Raw genomic sequence first — 22295 nt, 5'->3', positions numbered from 1 at the left:
GTTTTCCTCAAGGCTTTTTGTATGTGGATAAAATAGAGCATTAGCTCTTGAATACAAATGATAAAGATAACAACCCAAAATGGACATCATTTCCAATTGTAGAGGAATGGGAGGAGACAAAAAGCTATGTAGACCGGAGGGAGAAGAGGATGCCATAAGGAAACTAAAACCCACAGTGACTTGGGATCACTGTGTGTTCCGGCATGCTCAAGCCAACCCCTTGAAATCAAGCCATTACTATTGCACTTAACTCCATGACTAATCACAAACCTGAGTTCTTCCCAGCTCTCCCTTCCAGAGCCCTTCTTTATTACATCAGGGGAATCTTTCACTTGTTTCCAAAGATAAAACCATTTTCTGCTTTAAGAAAAGGCTGATGGACTAAAATCTGAGCAGATGAAGCAGAGGTGATTATAAAAGGATTATTTGCTTCACAAAAGGATTCTCCACAGGGTTATTTTAAATTGTGAACTCCTGGAACAACTTTAAGTGTCTATTTACAGATTATCAATTATGTTAAGGTGGAGGAGGGTAGAATGGGTGGGAAATATCTGGGAGAGGATACTTAATCAAGTGAGTTATTAGAAGCTACTGTCACATGAGGATCAATCAGAAAACAAAAGGTTGGTTTCTTTTATCTCAGACAATAAGAGAGAAGTCCAAGGGAAGCCAAATGTCAGGATACAAATGCTGAATTTACACCTGTATCTTCAAGGTACAACTGAAACGAGACAGAATTTATGTTTAATATTTGTAGGCTTCAACCAACTCCTTTTGTGTGTGTGTGTGTGTGAACTGTTTAAAAAGAAAGCTAATGGAGCATCATGTAACAGAAGCTTCAATTTAAAAAAAATTAAATTGTTTCTCCCTATTGAACTCGAAGTGATCGGGTGGGTACAACTTATAAAATCACACCATCAAAAGTTGATTTTTTCCAAAGCTGCTTCTCCCAGAGTCATAAGTAAAACAGCAAGACAGGAGGACAGTTATTTTTAGCAATCTCAGTGGTACAGCTTTCTCCTGAGGCAAAACTTAAATCAGATAAGGGTCTCAGAGGACCTGAAAGGAAGGAAACCAGCCACTTACTGTACCCAACTCAATCCTCTCCCCCCACCTCTCTCCACCCGCACAAATTTGGTTTTAGAAACAGAACGAGAAAACATGTTATGGAATATTCAAGGATAACACACTGCAATAAGCGCTAGGAACCACATTTCAACAACTGTTAGAGGCTATTACCACTCCCGTTGCACGCAAGAAAATTAGCTGTAATTGGGTAAGCGACACAAGTCGAGAACAGGAATGGGAATTGAGCAGACACTTAATTAATGGTGTTGGGAGAAGGGAAATGGGATTAATGAATGGTTGATATAAATTCCATTTTGCTATTGGGTTAATCACTGGTCTCATGAAAATTTATTTCCTGGCTAAGATTTATAATAAGGTTTTTAAATATTTCATCCCGTTCTGAATAATTTCTAACTTGCATTGTAATTGCCAGAATCATACTTGTCACGTAATTTATTGGTGTGAATACCCACCCATTTGGCTGCACTACCATAAAAAATGTGGCACCACAGAACTCCCCAAATGAATGGGAGAAGATAACTTGGATTTGGCACAGCTATTCTTTATATAATTTTGGTCTCACCAATAATTAATTAAATAACCAGGTGATGAGTTCAATGTCAAAAGAAGAAAGCCCATCTCAGTGCGGTGTTTCAGTGGACTATTTTCCCAGCCTGGTTTCACTTGAGAGCCAGAGAGTAAAAGCCTGCGTGCAACCTGCCTGAGACTCTATCTTTACTTAGCATGATCGCGGGGCTATTCTTAGTCATTTTTGCTTTGCTCATATTTTATCCATGATATGTCAAATATGTCAAATTGAAGTAACTCCGCATCCAAGTAATAGCATCATTTTTTTTCTTTTTTGTTTTTTTAAAAGCACTAAACAGGAAACAAAACATGCCTTTGCTTGTTCTTCATCATACCTCTTTTCTTCTACTTCTATTAACTGTTGTATTGAAATGTATCTTGCAGTGTTTTTAAAGCAAAAGTAATTATTTAGGATATATATTTTTAAATTTGTTTCCTTAGAAACATAAGTTTATCTTAGTGACTAGCTTTGGATTTACTGTGAAATTTATTTTTAACGATAAAATGATAACAGGGGAACTGGTAGACAAAATTATAAATATTAATTTTATAGGTAAGACATAAAGACAGATTCAATGCGAAAAGCAAACCAGTAGTGTGGAGCTGACATATTTTTGTTACAAAAGGAGAGATTCTTTTAAAAATGTATGCTCCCATTTAAATATTAGATAAACTGCTTGCATATGGATTTAATACCAATAAAGATATGTAATTTCTACTAATTTCGACATTTAAAATGACAAAGAAATTTTGTACAATTCCTTCAACGAAGCTCTTTGTGAGGTGGAATAATTGTTGTTGATATTATTACTTCTCTCTTCTAGATGAGGTAACAAATGCAGGGAGATTAAGTTCCCCCCTCAAATGTGTAAATGTAAATACAATCTGAAAGGGAAAAAAAAAATTTCTCCCTGTTCAAAATAGGGAAGGGACTCCTCCTATTTTTTTTTTTAATAAAGCATTTACTTTAGAAAACCTGTAATTTCAATTTCCTTTCCCGCGTCTTTGAAATGTATATAAATCTCTTTAAAAGTTAAAAGAGCCTCCCTGTCAGCTTGACAATGCAAGAGCAGCGCCTTTCTCAAGAACCTGGAAAACACCTTTTTGTATTGCAATTATCAAAAAAGATACAGCCCTTACCTTCTAGTTTCTGTGACAGGGTAGGAACCTAACTGCAGTTGGTTCCTCTATCCAAATACCCCATGTCATAAAGACATGACTTTATTTTCTCTTTGGATAAAGCCAATTTATTAACCCAATCACCTGGTGACCCCCGGATGAACCATGTGTAACAAACGGTGCTGTCCAGTTGTCTTCCTGGAGAACTAGTATTGTTAATCCTGAGAACATGGATGAAATGGGGGGCACCTGCCTGGATACATGAGGTGAGAGTTCTTTCTGTTTTAGCAATCTCTTGAGAAATGTCTACGATGTGCAGCACCATTCATGTTTATGCATATTCAATAATAAAACTATTTTATTTCTCTTCTACCTTTGTGGAGAGATTTATCTGGGTTGGGAAAAGATTTGGTTTTTAATTATATTTCCCCAACAAGTGACACATACAATAAATAACAGAGTTGGGGTTCAAGCCAGCCCTCCTGAATCTATCTGTTGCACCTCCCTGCACGTCACAGCTACTTACCCTGGTGTATCCTTCTGGTTATGCCCATGTCTTGTTATTACTTTAAAAATGACTTTCTTTGGGAACTGGCACTTTTGTGTGAGCTGAGTGAAAGTCAAACTCTGTGTGTGTGTGTGTGTGTGTGTGTCTTAGGAATAAGAATAAACCTCATAAATTGCATCTGGTTTATGAACATTTCCTTTAATCATACTCCTCCTCCTCCTTGTTTTATGAAGCTGAACTATCTCCACTTGTAAGTACAAATTCAGAAATGAGTGAGCCATAATCTCTTGTGCATCCATGCTAAGATCCAAGATAATGAGACAGCCCAAATTAGGAACAAGTGGAATTACAATTCTTGCTATTGCATATTTTAACCATTTATTACTATTAAGAAATACACTTCTATTTCTTCATAGAGACTCAGATAATACTCATGAGTTACAGAAAAGGCCTGGATATTTGCCCCATTTTGATTAATAAACACTCATTATTTCCTCAGGTTGATATTCTATATGGTAGGAAATAAAATGGTATCACACAGTGCTTACTGGAGGGACAAAATAAAAGGCTTTGATGTAACGTAAGCTAGCTGGGATACAAAAGGTGAGAACCTTATTCACATGATATTCATATACACCATCCATTCTCAGGTTTGGCAAGTCGACTATTTTTTAAAATCACTACAAAAAGTTCAGTAATTAATAACTAACAATAAATATCAGTTGATAATAATCAATAGCATGTATCAATAGAATATTAATATGCACTGGTAGCATACTCCAAATAGTGACTCAGATAGATAGACTGGATATTATGCATAGATCCACATGACATAAGAAATCACATCAGAGGGACGCCTGAGTGGCTCAGTGGTTAAACACATCTGCCTTGGGCCCAGGGCATGATCCTGGAGTCCCAGGATCGAGTCCCGCATCCGGTTCCCTGCATGGAGCCTACTTCTCCCTCTGCCTGTGCCTCTGCTTCTCTCTCTCTCTCTCTCTCTCATGAATAAATAAATAAAATCTTAAAAATAAATAAATAAATAAAATCTTAAAAAAAAAAGAAATCACATCAGAAACCAAATAAGTGATAATGTGATTATTATAGAAAAACCACTAACTTCAGTTTTTGCATTTGCAAACATCACACTTTAATTCATTTGCACTTCTGTCCTAGAGGAGAGGTTTTTCAAGGAGGGATAAGACTGTGGGTCCCTAACATACAAAGCTGATCAAGGAGTACACAAACAAGACAATTTTAAAGGAACAGCTTCTAGATGCCTTATCCTCCATGTATATTCTTACTTAAACTTAGTCTTTTAGAGGTGTTCCTATGGTTTAAATTCTCCTTTTTCTCCTTCACTCTCATGCTTAAACCATTTCCCCATTTTACAAAATAAAGGCACGATTCTCACCCATTCTGCATCTTAGTAAAGTGCATTGGTTCTGAGGTGTAAAAACTTCTGGTGTGCTATAAAAAGGGATAATTATTTTAAAGAAACTGTCATAATTGCCACCTCCATCTCTCTATTATATATATTTTCAAGAAACATATTTTGTTTCATGATTGTTCATCAAAAGTTATGCTTTTCTTATTTTTTTTATTATTAATGTGGTGTATTGCATTGATTGATTTGAGAATATTGAAACACCAGCAACACAGGAATAAACCCCACATGATTGTGGTGAATGATTTTTTTAATGTATTGTGGGATTCAGTTTGCTAGTGTTTTATTGAGAATTTTTGCATCTATATTCATCAAGGATACTGGCCTATAGTTCTCTTTTTTAGTGGAGTCTTTATCTGGTTTTGATATCAGGGTCAGGATAATGTGGGCCTCATAGAATGGATTTTAAAGTTTTCCTTCCTTTGCTATTTTTTGAAATAGTTTGAGAAGAATAGGTATTAACTCTTCTTTATGTGTTTCGGTAGAATTTGCTGGTGAGGACATCTGGCCCTAAAATTCGGCTTGTTGAGATTTCTGTGATTACTGATTCAATTTCTTTGTTGGTTATTGGCCTTTTCAAGTTTTCTATTTCTTCCTGTTCCTGTTTTGGTAGGCTAAGTGTTTCTAGAAATGTATCCATTTCCTCTGGTTGTCGAAATTGTTAACATATAGTTTTACATAATACGCTCTAATAATTGTTAGTGTTTCTGTGGTATTGGTTGTCATTTCTCCACTCTCATTTGTGATTTTATTTATTTGCACCCTTTCTTTTTCTTCTTGATAAGTCTGGCTAGGGGTTTACCAATTTTATTATTTTTTTTCAAAGAACCAGCTCCTGGTCTCCTTGATCAGTCCTATTTTCTTTTCTTTTTTGTTTTGTTTTGTGATTTGTTTTGTTTTGTTTTTTAGTTTCCATATCATTTATTTCTCTTCTAATCCTTATTATTTCCCTCCTTCTGCTGGCTTTAGGCTTCCTGTGTTGTTTTTTCCCTAGTGCCACTAGGTGTAAGGTTAGGTTGTTTATTTGAGATTTGGCTTGCTTCTTAATGTAGGCCTGTATTGTTTTCCTCTTCGGATTGCTTTTGATCCTTTTGAGCAAGGTTTGCTCCTTTGAGAAAGGTTTTGGACCATTTTGTTTCATTTTCATTTGTTTCCACATATTTTTTAAAATTTCTTCTTAGATTTCCTGGTTGATGCATTCCTTGCTTAGTAGCATGTTGTCAACCTTCATGTATTTGTGGTCTTTCCAAATTTTTTCTTGTGGTTGACTTCTAGTTTCATAGGATTGTGGTCCGAAAAGGTGCATAGTATGATTTCAGTCTTTCTGTATTTGTTGAAGCCTGGTTTGTGACCTAATATGCAATCTATTCTGGAGAATGTCTCATGTGTGCTTGAAAACAATGCATTTGATCATTTCAGTAGATGCAGAAAAAGCCTTTGACAAAGTACAACATCCATTCATGAAAAAAACCCACAACAAAGTAGGTTTAGAGGGAACATATCTCAACATAATAAAGGTCATTTATGAAAAACCCACAGTTAGTGTCAGCCTCAAAAGAGAACAACTGTGAGTTTTTCCTCTATGGTGAGGAATAAGACAGGGATGTCCACACACATCACTGCTAATTAACATAGTACTGGAAATCCTAGCCACAGCCATCAGATAACTAAAAGAAATAAAAGGCATGTAAATTGGCAAGGAAGAAGTAAAACGTTCACTATTTGAAGATGACATGATACTGTATATAGAAAATTCAAAAGGCTCCACCAAAAAACTGCTAGAACTGATAAACAAACTCCCAATAAAGTCACAGGATATAAGATCAATATACAGAAATCTGTTGCATTTCTACACACCAATGAGGAAGCAGCAGAAAGAGAAATTAAGGAATAATTCCCATTCACAACTGCACTCAAAACACTAAGATACCTAGGAATAAATCTAACCAAAGAGGTGAAAGACCTGTACTCTGAAAACTATAGGACACTTACGAAAGAAACTGAAGACGGCATAAAGAAATGGAAAGACATTTTATGCTCATGGATTAGAAGAACAAATATTGTTAAAATGTCTATACTACCCAAAGCAATCTACATATTTAACACAGTCCCTATCAAAATACCAATAGCGTCTTTCACAAAGCTGGAACAAATAATCCTAAAATTTGTATAAGACCACAGAAGACCCCAAATAGCCAAAACTACCTTGAAAAAGAAAAGCAAAGCTGGAAGCATCAAAATTCTGGACTTCAAGTTATATTACAAATGTATAATGTTCAAAACAGTATGGTACTTGCATAAAAATAGACACATAGGGCAGCTCAGGTGGCTCAGCAGTTTAGTGTCACCTTCAGTCCAGGGCATGATCCCGGGGATCCAGGATCGAGTCTCACGTCAGGCTCCCTGCATGGAGCCTGCTCCTCCTTCTGCCTGTGTCTCTGCCTCTCTCTCTCTCTCTCTCTCCCTGTCTCTCATTAATAAATAAATAAAATCTTTAAAAAAATAGACACATAAATCAGGAGAACAGAACAGAAAACCCAGAAATGAACCCACAACTCTATGGTCAATGAATCTTCAACAAAACAAGAAAGAATATCCAATAGGAAAAAAGACAAGTGTCTTCAACAATTGGTGTTGGGAAAACTGGACAGCAACATGCAAAAGGAATGAAATTGGACCACTGTCTTAAAATTCAAAATAGATGAAACACCTAAATGTGAAACCTTAAACCATCAAAACCCTAGAAAACATAGGCAGTAACCTCTTTGATATCAGCCTTCACAACTTCTTGCTAGATACATCTCCTGAGACAAGGGAAACTAAAGCAAAAATAAATTATTGGAACTTCATCAAATAAAAAGCTTCAAAAAATAAAAATAAAAAGCTTCTACACACTCAAGGAAACAGTCAACAAAACTAAATGGCAACCTATGGAATAGGAGAATATATCTGCAAATGACATATCTGATAAAGGGTTAGTATCCAAAATATATAAAGAACTTAACACCCAAAAACCAAATGATCCAATTAAAAATGGGCAAAAGACATGAAAAAACATTTTTCCAAAGAAGACCTACAAATGGCCGGCAGCCACATAAAAAGATGCACAACATCACTGATCATCAGGGAAATGCAAATCAAAACTACAATCAGATATCAACTCACACCTGTCAGAATGGCTCAAGTCAACAACACAAGAAACAACAGGTGTTGGCAAGGATGTGGAGAAAGGGGAACCCTCTTGCACTGTAGGTGGGAATGCAAACTGGTGTAGCCACTGTAGAAAACAGTATGGAGTTTTCTCAAAAAGTTAAAAATAGAATTACTCTACAATCCAGCAATTGCACTACTAGGTACTTACCCAAAGAATATAAAAATACTAATACTAATTCAAAAGGATACATGAACCCCTATGTTTATAGCAGCATTATCTATAATAGCCAAATTATGGAAATAGCCCAAGTGTCCACTGACTGATGAATGGATAAAGAAGCAGTGGTGTGTGTGTGTGTGTGTATACACATATAATGGAATATTACTCAGCCATAAAAAGAATGAAATCTTGCCATTTACAATGACATGGATGGAGCTAGAGAGTATTATGCTAAGTGAAATAAGTCAGAGAAAGAAAAGTACGATATGATTTCACTCATATGTGAAATTTAAGAAACAAAACAAATGAGCAAAGGTAAAAAAGAGAGAGAGAGAGAGAATGGGAGAGAGTCAAACCAAGAAAGAAACTCTTAACTACAGAGAACAAATTGATGATTACCAGAGAGGATATTGGTGGGGGATGGGTAAAATAGGTGTTGGGGATTCAGGAGGGCACTTGTTGGGATGAGCACAGGTGTTGTATGGAATTGCTGAATCACTATATTGTACATCTGAAACTAACATTACAGTTTATGTTAACTAACTGAAATTCAAATAAAACTTTTAAAAGGTTATGCTATTTGTTGTTTTGATACATTATGTTAATAACTGTTGTAATAATAATTCAATCTGGGATAAGTATTTTAGAAAAAATAAGTATTAGTTTAAATATTTTATTCTACTACCTTCTGCAAAAGCTTCAAAAACGTCAAGTACCTAAGGAATAAATTTAATGAAAGACATTTAAAACCACTACATTAATAACTATAAAAATTGTAGAGAGAAATGAGTTCATAGATAAGAAGATATCAGTTCTTCTGAAATTTATCTAAAGATGGAGTGGGATCCCAATCAAATCTCAGCAGCCTGGGTTTTTTTGATAGAAAGTGATCATCTGATTCTAAACTTAAAAGCCAATCCAAGAAAATGGAAGAACCAAGATTATCTTAAAGAATAAAGTGACTCTATCAGATTTAAAACTTACTGTAAAGCTATACTAATTAAGAAAAATAAATACAGGCATAAATACAGGCAAAAAGGTCAATAAAACTAAGTAGAGTGACCTACACATATATGGTCACTTTATTTTTAATATTGACATCAAAGCAATTTTATACAGAAAAATCAAAAAGATCTTTTCAATAAGTGGTCCTAGAGTAACTGGGAGCTAAAAAAAAAAAATCAGTAAAAAATTGTCATGCCTAAATATAAATTGTTTTGTATGAATTTCTATGCCAGCAGAGAATAGGAATCTTAATCCAAAAAAGAAAAGAAACGATCCAACATTGAAAATGTAATAAAATAATATATTCATATTTTTAATGGATGATAGTATTATTTCCATTCCATTAGATATACTTTTAAAAATGATGTAAGAGCTTTATCTTAAAAAGTCAACATATACAAAATACTAGAAGCTGCATCTTTTGCATCAAATTAGACTTAGGATGAAAATAATTTTATTATCTACTTAAAGATGTGTAAGGAAACACAAACTTTTCCAAAAATGCTTTAAGGGATCACAAACTAAACACAAATATTTTTACATAGCTAAAATGTGCCAGACACAGTATAAGACTGAAATAATAGCTAATAATAACTAAGCAACATTAACTAAAGTTCATTGAATGCTTACCATGTGCCAGGCACTGTGCTACACACTTTATAAGCATTAACTGAATTCCTTCTCATCTCACCTCTATGAAACAGGTGCTAATAGTATCCATATTTCATGGATGATGAAAGTTAGACATGGAAAAGTTTAAGGATGTTGACTCAGTTCACATAGCTAAGGAATGAACAAGAAGGACATAGTTTCTGCCCTAACAGAGCCTACATCCATGGAGACTAGGGATTAGGTGGCCCTATTTGTCTTTATCAGTGGGTGTCATGTGCAAAGATAAGTTTCACTACTGGCCTCTCCTGTCCTAAAGGTACCCTGTATTACCAGGTGTCACCAAGAAATCAACTCTAGAGATGGTATCTCTTAGCAGAGTCCTGGGTCAGGCAGTAGCTGTCAAAAATCTGTGAAGGTGTTTAATGGCATCAGCTATATGAACCTAATAGATGAACAACTGGCCCAAGGTTTGGAACCAGGAGTCTCTGAACCCCGTCTTTGGTTCTCATTGCTTGAGTGCAAAATGGGTGGATCTGACTAGAAGAACCATACTGGCTCTTCTATCTCCAGTACATAAGCATCAAGAAATAAGACCTTGGGGCAGCCAGGGTGGCTCAGCAGTTGAGCGCCTGCCTTGGGCCCAGGGCATGATCTGGAGTCTCTGGATCGAGTCCCACATCGGGCTCCCTGCATGGAGCCTGCTTCTCCCTCTGCCTGTGTCTCTGCCTCTCTCTGGGTCTCTTATGAATAAACGGGTAAAATAAAAAAAAGAAAGAAAGAGAGAGAGAGAGAGAGAAAGAAAGAAAGAAAGAAAGAAAGAAAGAAAGAAAGAAAGAAAGAAAGAAAGAAAGAAAAGAAAGAGAGAAAGACCTTGAGACCCTCTGTTCCCCTATATTCTGCTGCCTCATCTTCTGGTTCCACTTGGAGCCCAGGTGGAAGGAAGAGGCATTGGTTCCATTCATCTGCCCATTCAGTCCTATTTATGCCTTTCTGACATGACATGCCAAAGCAGTCCTGTTTGCACCCAGCCCCATGATAGGTACTGTGACAGGTAATGCTAGAAATAAGACTTCCTGCCATTTGAGGTCTCACAAAGAGGGGTCAACATGAACATAAATACCAATTATGGAAAGATTGTGATATTGTCAAAACCTATCTGCAGAATATCATGCTATCTTCTTCCATCCCTTCCCCTCCCCTTTATTACTTTTTTTTCTTCCTTCCTTGTCAAAAACAAACTACTCCAAATGTCTCTCCTTATAAAGCAACTTTAAGATGAACCTTCTGTGATTTGTGGAGGTAAATGCATGCCATGGATTACCTAAACGAAGACCAAGGTGCTTCAAGATAGACCTTTCACTTGGCCACAATTTGGACTCTCCAAGTGGTTCACATAACTTCTGGTTTGTGCTTGGTTATGGGTGGTCAGCCTGTCTGAAGTTCACACTCCTAGCTCAACTTCACCATTTCTACCTTCCTGTGATCTCAACTTATTCCATAAATATTAACTACCTTTTGTGACTTCTTTCTTTGCTTCTAGGTTTTTGAAGAGATCCAAAGCACTTGTCTGGCTTATTTAATACTTCATACACAAAAGTACTTTGATACAGCTTTACAGAAGTATGTGACCTGTACGTGTTCTCAACCTAGTTGAGAAGATAAGAAAAATGCTCAAAAAGAGATTTCCTAATACAAATGACTGATAAGTGCTAAAAAAAATAATGCCGACAGAAATGCTTCAGGACTCCCTAGAAGGTAAGATCAATGATGAGTGTAGTGTCCAAGAAATCTTCATTGAAGATGTAGAAGTAGGCATATTTTAATAATGTTTCTATTTACCCCTCTGTTCTGCTTCTTTTCTCCATGACAATCTGCTTTCTGTTCTCTCCTATTCTCTGGACTCTTAAACTTCAGTGCATTCTCCTTTCTGTACTATTTACTGTTGCATCTCTATCACTAGGGTAATCCCTGACCCATTATGGGAGTACAAAAATATTTATTGAATGAGAATAGCACAGGATGTCTGAGCTAGAAGAAATCTCAGAGTCCATTCTTTTTACAAATGAGGCCCACAGAGACTAGGAAATTGGCAGAGGACCACATCACTTGCAGGATTCACTTGTGAAGTCAGTGGGCTGGAGTTCCTGTTCATCTGGGTACAGCGATGTCTTCACCAAGTCCCTCGGCCTTCTGTTTATATTCAAACCAAATACAGATTTGACTCTCTGTGCAGAAGTCACCTTTGCACCAATGTGGGGCTAAATCCTCTTACCTGGTTTTTAGCTTCTACAATGAGCTGACTCCTTTTATCACTACCCAGTGGCCACAGCTATTTTGAAGAAGAAAATCAGGCCCAGCAGGCATGTTCCCTATCTTATTGCTCTGCAGGCTGCTTTGCTGAGAGAAAAGAAGCAAGGAGAAACAAAAGCCAAAAAGGGCCAAACTATTACATAATTGACATAAGAGACTTACTAAGGATAAAGAGGGCTCCAGTGGAGGACAGTGATTATTTTGAAGAGTGAAATGGATGGACTAAGAAATGAAATCTTTTTTGGGAAAAAAAAAATGTGAACAATGTGACTGTACTATTTACCCAGTATTATAGACCATGGAAGGCAAATATTCACTTTTCATGGATGTCACTTTATTTTATTTATTTATTTTTTTAATCTCAGGACAGTATCAATTGTACTGCCTAATTTGAAATGTCAGTTTAATGTTCATTGAAAACAAGACTTTAAAAAAAAATCATAGAAGAGGGCAGCCCAGGTGGCTCAACGGTTTAGCACCGTCTTCAGCCCGGGGGCTGATCCTGGAGACCCAGGATCGAGTCCCACGTTAGGCTCCCTGCCTGTGTCTCTGCTTCTCTCTCTCTCTGTCTCTCATGAATAAATAAATAAAATCTTTTTTAAAAAATCATAGAAGAGTTCAAAAAAGAAAGAAAAATATGTCCAATGTGGAAAAAAAAAAACAAAAATAAGTTTATCATCACATGTAATGAAATATTTCAGCTGATGATAACTTAGGATGTTGAGTCATTCAAATTCAAATGACAATAAGTTACCTGCCTGGAGCATGGCAGTTGCTAGGATATCAATGAGGACAATATATGGCAGCATGTAGTGGAAATCCACCTAAAAGTGTCTTAAACAGTACGGCATTTATTCCTCTCACATAGCAAGAAGTTGTTTAGGAGACTGTTTAGAGTTAGTACAGAAGCTCACCAAAGTCAGAGTGTCTATAATTTTCTAAATATAGTTCCAGTCCTCATCATCACAAGGGAGCTGCTGAACTTCCAGACACTGTATTCATATTCCAAGCATGAAAGACACAAGAAAAGAGCAAGAAGAACATGTCGGATTTTTAATGAGAAAAGCAGTATCTCTCCCAAAGGGCTTCTGCTTACATTTCATTGGCCAGAACATCACCAAGGGGCCATTTCTAGCAGCAAAGAAATCTAGAAAGTCAACTTTTTTGAGCCAACACACTGGCAACCTGGATAGTGTTATTACTAATACCAAAAAGAGAATGAACTAGTGGTAGGTATATAGGAATGTCTGCTACAATTAAGGAGGCTCATAGTGAAATGTAGAAACCAGAATGTCCTAAACCAAATAGCACATGTCCTCTCTCATATCTTAAATGAGCCCTTACCCTATCCATATCTATGCCCTGGACACTTGGAGATAGACAAATTAATGACAAACAACACTAACCCTCCCACTAATGTATTCCTTGTATACTAAGAAAAATTAGGATTATGATCAACTGGCAACACTTGCCGAGGATTTAAGTAATATAGGGAGTGGTCAATGAATTAATATACAGAAGGCTTCAGGTTAATAGAGAGGTTTCACGTTGAAAGAGACATCTGAGCTTCTCTGTGTACCTTCCCATTCAGTGCAGCAATCCCTGACTTCTACCTTTGGCAGCTCATCCTCTTGCATGTGACCACATCCTCCCATGAGTAATAAGAAATATCCAGATGCTCATGGCCATCTTCAAACCAGCAGCAGCAGCTTCTGACGTTGAGAAACAATGATCTAGACTTCACCACTTCCAGAGAACAACTCTGTTCATAGAAAAGATTGTCCACGTGTTGCCATGGAAACATATTTCCCTATACTTCCACCCATGCTGAAGGCATGAGTTCAATTATTTGAACTATGGAAATTCTATCTTCCCTAAGATTTCTCTTCTAAAATTTCCCCCAAATACTCCTAACTCTGTTTACTTTCATAGCCCTCCCAACACTGGTGATTCTCTTTGTGCTTTGTTATACCTTTGCTGTCTCAAAATTTGTCCCCAGAAATCCACATACACTACAGATGCATCTATTTACAACAGTGGACAAGGGAGTCGTGTAAATCATTGCTTTTTCTAGTTCTGCACCCAGGGGATGAGGGCTTTGTTCATGACGACAATGGCCAAAAAGGCTTTTCAAATCAAGAACCATAATTATATCTTCTCCTCTATCCTCACTCATCTCTCTCTCATCTCTCCTCCATATACTCACCTTTATACAATTCTATCCCCTATATCCTCTGGTCACAGCATTTCCATTCTGTTTCTTTCGATAAAGTGTTTTGGTCTAAATACTTCTGAAGCTAGGTTTCCACAACTGAAGAGGTGCAAAAGACTCATTAGGTTAAGAAGAGGAAGCTCCAAATGTGGCCCAGGTGTGGTTAACTGCTCTAATCAAACTCTCAGGGGCTGCTCTTTACAACAGAAATCCTGCCTTTCATTTGCCTCCATTTACCCTGCCAACAAGCTCCCTCCTTTCTTGCTATTAAGATATCTCCTAGAGCACAGACTGTGTCAGTCAGTGAACTGTGCATGTCGAATGAAATTCTTTCATGTTTAAGCAATTTCTTAAATTAGGAATTTAAGGTAGTTTGGGAAACTATATTAATTTAAGCCACTGACATACTATTTAGTGCCTTGCTGCTCCATGACACTAAATGTCACATTTTCAAAGCATAATGCCATTAGAGTTTATAAAGCACTTTCTCTGAGGTTATCTCACTCGATCATGGCAACAGCTCAGTGCTCTAGGTAGAACTGGTGCACAATCATTGTTTTTTTTTAATAACTTTTTTCTTTTATTTATTATTTATGATAGTCACACAGAGAGAGAGAGAGAGAGAGAGAGAGAGAGAGAGAGAGAGGCAGACACATAGGCAGAGGGAGAAGCAGGCTCCATGCACCGGGAGCCCGACGTGGGATTCGATCCCGGATCTCCAGGATTGTGCCCTGGGCCAAAGGCAGGCACCAAACCGCTGCGCCACCCAGGGATCCCACAATCATTGTTTTGTAATGATATGGAAACCCCATTTCTGAGGCCACCTGGTAACTACATCAGGCAGAGGTAGGCCTGGAAAACCTCTCCCTTAATTTGCTTACTCAGAATTTTTCCCACAGTGACACGAAGGAATAAACAGCTTGAATTAGGAGACCTGTGGTCTTTGATTGTATTGTAGATATTTTAATTTCAACCTATTCAGCATAATTGGGTGTACTGTAGCCCCATACACAGCCAGGCTATACTAGAACAGATAAAAGAGTTAACAAGATGCTAACTAGAGTGATATGTCAAATATTTGAAAAAGAAGACCACTGGACTTTTATCACACCAATGGCAAACACCCCATAATTCCATTAAGATAGAAAATAGCAATAGCTGTTGGGGTTCAGTTTAGTCTTACACTGCCATGACTCAATTTCATCCCTTATTGCTTAAGAATAAAACCACCTCCCCAACTGCTTATTTTGCTATTTACAGGAATTTTAAAATCTAAAAGGGGAATGAGGGAAATGCTACTGATTGATGAGGAAGATAATTCTGGCTATGATAAAAATACTTTAGGACCTTAGCATTTTGGTGGAACAAGATTAACTAGATTCCTTTGGGAAAAACATAATCACATTTAAACCTCTTAAACACTCACTTAGTAAATATTGTCTTCTGCAGTATTGATACATGTATTGTCCTAATAGAAGTAATGAACTTACTTTTCCAAAGGGAATACATTTATTGATATCTTTAAAAAAAAAAAAAAGACACAGCTCTAGATCTTATATCATTTATGGTGAGTTACAATGGGGTAACATATATGGTAAGGAAGAAGTTAAAAATATCCCTATTGCCTGGTATTCTATGCAATAAGATCAGCTGAAGATACATTTATCTCATAACAAACTCAAAACAGCTTAATTAGATGAATCACATAGCTCTCCTGAGATTATTCTTTACAGTACTTACTGTCATTTCCAGAAATGGCATATTTCCATAACCTATTAAATAATAAATCATGCCAGTATTCACTAAACATGCAAAGTGATAAACTTAAGAGGATCTTCAGGGGGCCAAGCAACCATCCCTTTACAACTGTTATAAGAAAAATATCTACTGAAATATCCCAGTGAAGGAATATTTACTGTTGAAGGAGTGGCCAATTAAAACATTTACTGCAAGCACAATTAGCATTTAATTCAAGTTTTCAAAACCTGGGAATTATCCAACATCAAACCCACTGTATAAATCAACCACTACTGGTCAGCATTCCAATGCTCAAATAGAGTTGAGTTTACAATGCGATGTAAACACTGACCAGTGGAAATTATTTGGGCATTTACAGATTACTGAGCAGGGAAGACCTCTAGCTTAGACATCTTCAATATTCATTACATTTCACTAGCTTGGAGCATATAAAGTGGCTTATTCATTTAGCTCTCTACGTAGATTCAAGACATTGATTCACTGGCAGCACTTTACTATTGTGAGTGTTATTAAAAGCCTACAAATTTTCAGCTTAGCTCTACCTTAACTTATAAATAATTTTAAATGGACAGGACTCTGAGGACCAACTTAATGTCTTAAAAGCTGGATCCCTATGTAGCAAAAATTTTCAAAAACAGCCCTTGACCTTAAAATTCTTCCCTGCAACTAGGCTCATTCAATATGCATCAGGGTTCTAATAAAGGGTCATACTAGAAGGCAGAAGGGAGAGAAAAAGATGAGAGCTATCTCCTATAACCCTGCAAGTATAGGAAAGGTAAGGAGAAAAGGACCAGGAGATGTCAACTTTCCTCAAATATAAAACTAGGATGTTTAATGTGCTGAACATTGATTAGATGATCAATTAAATAAGCGCCTACTATTTGTGAAGTACTCAATTAATATTAACATCAAAGTGAGAGAAAATAGAAATCACAGAGAAAAGAAGAATTTGCCCAGACAAGTAGACTAGAGAACCAAGTTTGGTTAGAGCATCATACCTGTTTTGAAGAACGGAAATGAAAGCAAATTCTTACACTAAGACCTTAGTTATTTCCAAAGTAATACAGTAACTTTCAAATGTGAAATTAATGTCCCTCTGCTTACCCCCATGCATGTTAAAGCAAATTAAATTTCATGCCAAATCACCCAGGCAGTCAGTAAGCAGCACAATTTCAATCTCTAGGATTTAAGCTGATTGCTCTAAAAATATAATTCACCAATTGGGCAGCATTGAAGTCAAACATGGCTCTCCTTAATCATTTCTCTTGACAAGTTGTTTTCCCAGGAATGTGGCCACTGTGAACTGTAGGTTAACTCATCTCATGGAAGTGAGGGGGTTTACTCCCACCTACAACCCAGACACAGCAGGGAATCAAAAGTTGACCTGGCGGGGCATAGATGCCTTCTCCTGGCTAGCGGCAAGCATCACATTTAGGCTCCATTCACCCGACAACGAAATAGTTCCTAGTTCAGAGCCAATCTCACCTACATAGAGAAAGAAAACAATTTAGTCCCCATTTTCATTGTATTTAACCACATTTACAGCTGGATTGTGGGTTTCATTTTTAATCTGAATTCTACTTGCTATAGTAATAATAAATTTCCTTTTATTCTTTTATTCTCTTCACAATGGTTGTATGAGTTCTAACAAAATGCATACAAATAACTGTTGGAGTTCATCACAAAAAAGGCTAATGATCAAACTCATGTGCTTCTTCAGATTAAGCTTGGGTCATCTGAAATGTTTAAATCCTGCATTATGCCTTATTTGGGGATGTTTCCAGAAGCACTGCCACATGTGAGTTCTGACTGAATTTAAGTGCCTGTTTTGAAATGCAAAGTGTTACATTACAACATTGACGGGAAATTTGTCGTGCTTGAGGCTGGCATTGATATGCAGAGGGTCCCAAAATCCTACACGCATGAATGTAGTCATTGAGATGTGGTTGCTGGTACGCTGGGGATAGGGTAGGCAGTTCTCTTCCCTATCATTGAGACACCAGTGATAAAATTGGTTTCAAGTGCTTTAACACATTCATTTGCTTAATTGTCATTAAAACTGCAAGGCAGAAAAATATTCTATGCATTATAAATTACTACAGGGTAGGAACTATTGGACTTGCTTAGAGGATTTGTTGGAAGAATGGGAGGATAACATCTAAGTAATCAAGACAACTTCTTTTGCTTTTAAGTAGAATGCTTTATATGCCGTTTCTTGAAGCAACAGCCTGGCACTTGATCTTCAACACTGACATGTTCATATATATGTATGTATATATAATTATCTTATAGTAACTGTAAGAAATATGAATGAATTCCATGGGACATCTCTCTAAATACTGGTAGTTTTAAAGAACCTAATGAATAAGAATGCTACAATATAATAAGCCTTTCCATTTCATTTGGAAATCTGTGTGAATGTCCTTGGTGGCCAAATGACTCAGTTGGCACCACTGGCATTTAGTGGGTAGGGCCAAAGATTCCAAACTTCCCTCAAAGCCTCAGTAATCCCTCATACTGAAAATTTACCCACTCATAATGCCAAAAGCACATTCTCATTCCCAAAGCACTGTTAGTTCAAGGAGTACCCTCCTCTTACTCTACAATTATATTTATACCTAAATGATGCTTCTATGGAACTGAAGATTCATTCTATAATACTTTAAACATCCTCCTAGTATTTACTGTAGTTAATTAAGTATCTTAGCAGATCTTTTATAAATATAGACTATATGAAAATAAACTTCTATTTAGCCCCCGGCCTAGTTATAACAGTTTTTAAATATATCAAGTTGAAACTTTTTTTTTTTTTTTTTTTTTTGACAGAGAGAGAGAGCATAAGTTTGGGGATGGGGACAGGAAAGAGAGAGAAAGAATACCAAGTAGGCTCCATTCCCAACAGAAGGCCCAAGGTGGGATTCGATCTCAACCCTGAGATCATGACCTGAGCCAAAATGTAGAGTCGGACACAACCTACTGAGCCACCCAGGCACCCCTAAAAGAAAACTTCTTAATCAAAAAAAGATAATGGGGAAGAGGGGCAATTCACAAGGAGGAAAAATGAGAGAAGATAAAATGAATAGTATTTAGGGATTTAATCAAGATAAACAATGAAGATAAATTAGAAGGCAATGGGCTTTAGGGAGATTAAAGGAATATTGATGGCGGAGGGGCATGGGAAGCCAGAGGAACTGGGGAGGTGGAGAATCTCTGCTTCTGTAGATTTTAGGTAACCATAGGAGAAACGGTGATTAGAACCATAGAAGAAAGGAGAAACGGTGATTAGAACATGGGGCAAAAACTCACCTACTAGGATCTCCTTTTTTTTTCGTTTTTCAGGATTTCTGTACAATGTTTAGAATCCTATATGATGCCAAAAGATACCCTTTCCCTATAAAGAAATGAATCAACAAATCCACAAAGCTGCCTCTTTGCTAACAATCTCTCAGTATGATGCTGCGGAGACATATGAAACCATTGAGAGCAGAAATGTTTTGAAGCCAAGGTCCTTCTCAGATATACACAAATTCCATCTCTGAGAATAATTCAAAAGAATAAGAAAAACAACCAGATGAAAGAATTTGCTTTTTCAGGAAGAGCAATTCCAGTCTTCATCAGGCAATAAGAACAGGCAGAGACCACAGATGGCATGTTCTGGAAGCTATCGTTTAACAAAGTCGATGCTTTCCCAATTGATCCAAGTGCCTTTTACGGTTGGCTATGAAGTGGACACCAAACATCACAGCAAGTTAATCCGTTTGTCCTTTACATTGTGCCATCTGCTGCTCCATGTAATCTGAAAGAATTTTAGTATTTTCGATAGCAGCCCTTTTCTCTTTCTTTTCTTAGAGCTTGTCTTTCCTTTCCTATGTCCCTTCCCTCCTCTGACCAGAGCAACAGATTTTGGTGAAGCATCTGCCTCTTGGAAATTCTCCCAAGCTACTCTACCTAGCAAGCATCTCAAAACCCTGTGTTCCATCCTTAATTCTCCTAACTTGTTTGCTTAAATCAGCACCATAGGACATACACTGTCTTTACTCAGTGATGGTTACTGGAATTAAAATTTTTTAAGTTACATATGAAAAAAGGGTACACAAGAACAAAATAAATCATAATTGCTTTTTTTTAGGTTGCTATTAATTATACACAGCTAAGTTTTTTGGGAACCAATATGGGGGAGTGGAAAAGTATGAGCTTTAAGAATCAGATAAAGCCTATTCAAGTATCAGATTCAACCCGTGGCTTTTCCAGTGGCCAGCTGTGCAACTTGTGCTGTTACTTACTCTTTTGGAATCTTACCTTTTGCTGCTTTAAGAGAGGTACTCTCTTTGAAGTACTCTCTTAAAGTACTGCTTAGCATTGGTAGGAGCCTAGATGGCAATCTTTTAGACTATACCTTTCTCTTTAAAAGTATATTAGAAAATGATATTCAGATTAAACAAATCTTTTGACTATTTTAGAGCATCTAAATGAAGTAAATGTAATCTACCCCTTTTCAAATAAGTAGATAAAATAGATAAAGTGGCAACTAAAGAGATCATAACTTCTCTTTGGTGATTCAGAAGTCAGCTAATACCATATAAAAAGAAAAAACTCAAAGGGAAACTTGTGGCTGATAGGATGTCAGGTAAGTAACTGAAAGTCTGTTGTAAATATCACCAACTCTGAGATGTGTTCTGGTTCTGTTCTAAACCAGGGGCTCTTAAACTACTACCCACTACCATCACTCAGAAAGCTCTGAAACTCTATCATGCCAAACTGAACCCTATATCAATAGAATCAGCCTCTCTGACAGTAGCACCCAACTGATTCCATAGCACAGCCATGTTTGGAAAACAGAGATTTTCCTAAGCCTTCTGAAAGAAGTCAGTGTGAAAATGAATCACCTGCGGATCATTTTACAATGTAGATTCTGATTCATTAGGTGTGGAGAAAGACTCTAGAATCGACCTCCCAAAAAGTTCTTAGGGAACGCTGATGCCACTACTCTAGCACCCTACAATGAGTAGCAAGCTCTAAATTGAGATAATGATTACTGCTCAGTATTCACATGGAATTGTCAAGATACAGTTTATTTATATCCATTATGCAATATGAGCCCAAAGAACATATACCTCTCTTATAGTTAGCCCTCACATATTCCCAAAAATTTTACCATAAAAATTAGCAAGAATATGAGGCACATGATGCATTCAAAGTCAAATATAAGCACATTAATTAGGTTGGATTATTCCTGTGACTGCCTCTCCTGTGGTGCTGGCATTTGCAGGTACATTCATGGTACTCAAACACACTCTTTGCCAGGGCAAAATTTTGGCCAAGCAAGTTTTCTTAGAGACTTCACACTTCTCCCAGAGCTTTAGCTGGATTTCCTGATACATGGCATGAGGGCTTAGAAAAATAAAACCACAGAAGTCTGTTTAATACTGCAATGTATACCAGGTGTTTACATGAAGGAACTAATCCAACTTAGATTCAACTCATCCCATGTCTCGCATCTCCAAAGTGAACAACATTTATGATTTTGAGGCCGTTTCCAATAGAAGGTGCCAGCACAGTAGAGGGCAGAGTGCTGAATCAGCCACTGCAATGCTTACTGATTGCTTTATGGTACAAGGCTTGGTTTATCTCTAGCAGGAAATATGAGTCCACTGATAGCAGACTATTTACTGTATCAGCTTCTCTGCAGCCTTTAATCAAGCCAGGATCCCAGCATGTAAGTCCAGATCTTCAAATATTTCTAGTGGAAACATGGTCGTCCATAAATCCTTAATTCATAGAAGCAGTTTTCCTTGGGAAGTGATGAGGGCAAGATTCTGCTCTCATAGAACTTCTCGGCAACAAATTCACCATTTTCTGTTTAATCCATGAGGGCACCTACTTGAGGATGAATGCAGAGCTTAAAACGGGAAAGGCGGGAATTAAAATTGTTTCATTCCTGGCCCATTCACCTAAGCCTCCTCCAATTATGATCTTGCAGTTATTTCCTCCTTAAGGTTTATGAAAGTTAGAGAGATATGCCTTGAGAAGAGAGGAGGGAAAGGAAAATGAGCACTTAGGATGAGCTGGGGGATATAGGTAGAAAGCTACAAAGATTTCTCAAAAAAATGACTTCCACCTTTCTAAAACTGTATTGACAATATTAAGGGTCCAATAGCAAAATATACAAAGAAAACTTCTGTAGTAGGAATTGCAGTCATCTAACATACAATAGCAGAGTTGGGGGGATCCCTGGGTGGCGCAGCAGTTTGGCGCCTGCCTTTTGCCCAGGGCGCGATCCTGGAGACCCGGGATC

General features: G+C 37.1%; 1 protein-coding gene across 10 annotated transcripts in view; it reads right to left on the bottom strand.

The window, feature by feature from the left end:
• CTNNA2 (catenin alpha 2) overlaps nt 1–22295 on the bottom strand; it is a 1080823-nt gene that overhangs the window by 289020 nt on the left and 769508 nt on the right. The window contains exon 1 of one of the 10 annotated variants that reach the window (XM_077843067.1): nt 17385–17479. The exons of 8 other annotated variants lie outside the window; for them this stretch is intronic. In XM_077843067.1, coding sequence (XP_077699193.1) covers nt 17385–17426 — 42 coding nt within the window. In that variant the 5' untranslated portion in view covers nt 17427–17479. Of the gene's footprint in view, nt 1–13643; nt 13701–17384; nt 17480–22295 lie in introns of those variants that run through there. One more of the 10 variants, XM_077843066.1, reaches the window with a different exon arrangement.

This window comes from Canis aureus, chromosome 12 (assembly GCF_053574225.1).
Source record: "Canis aureus isolate CA01 chromosome 12, VMU_Caureus_v.1.0, whole genome shotgun sequence".
Lineage (NCBI taxonomy): Eukaryota > Metazoa > Chordata > Mammalia > Carnivora > Canidae > Canis > Canis aureus.
The sequence above is the reverse complement of the archived record's forward strand: the minus strand, read 5'-3'. Positions and strand labels throughout refer to the sequence as shown.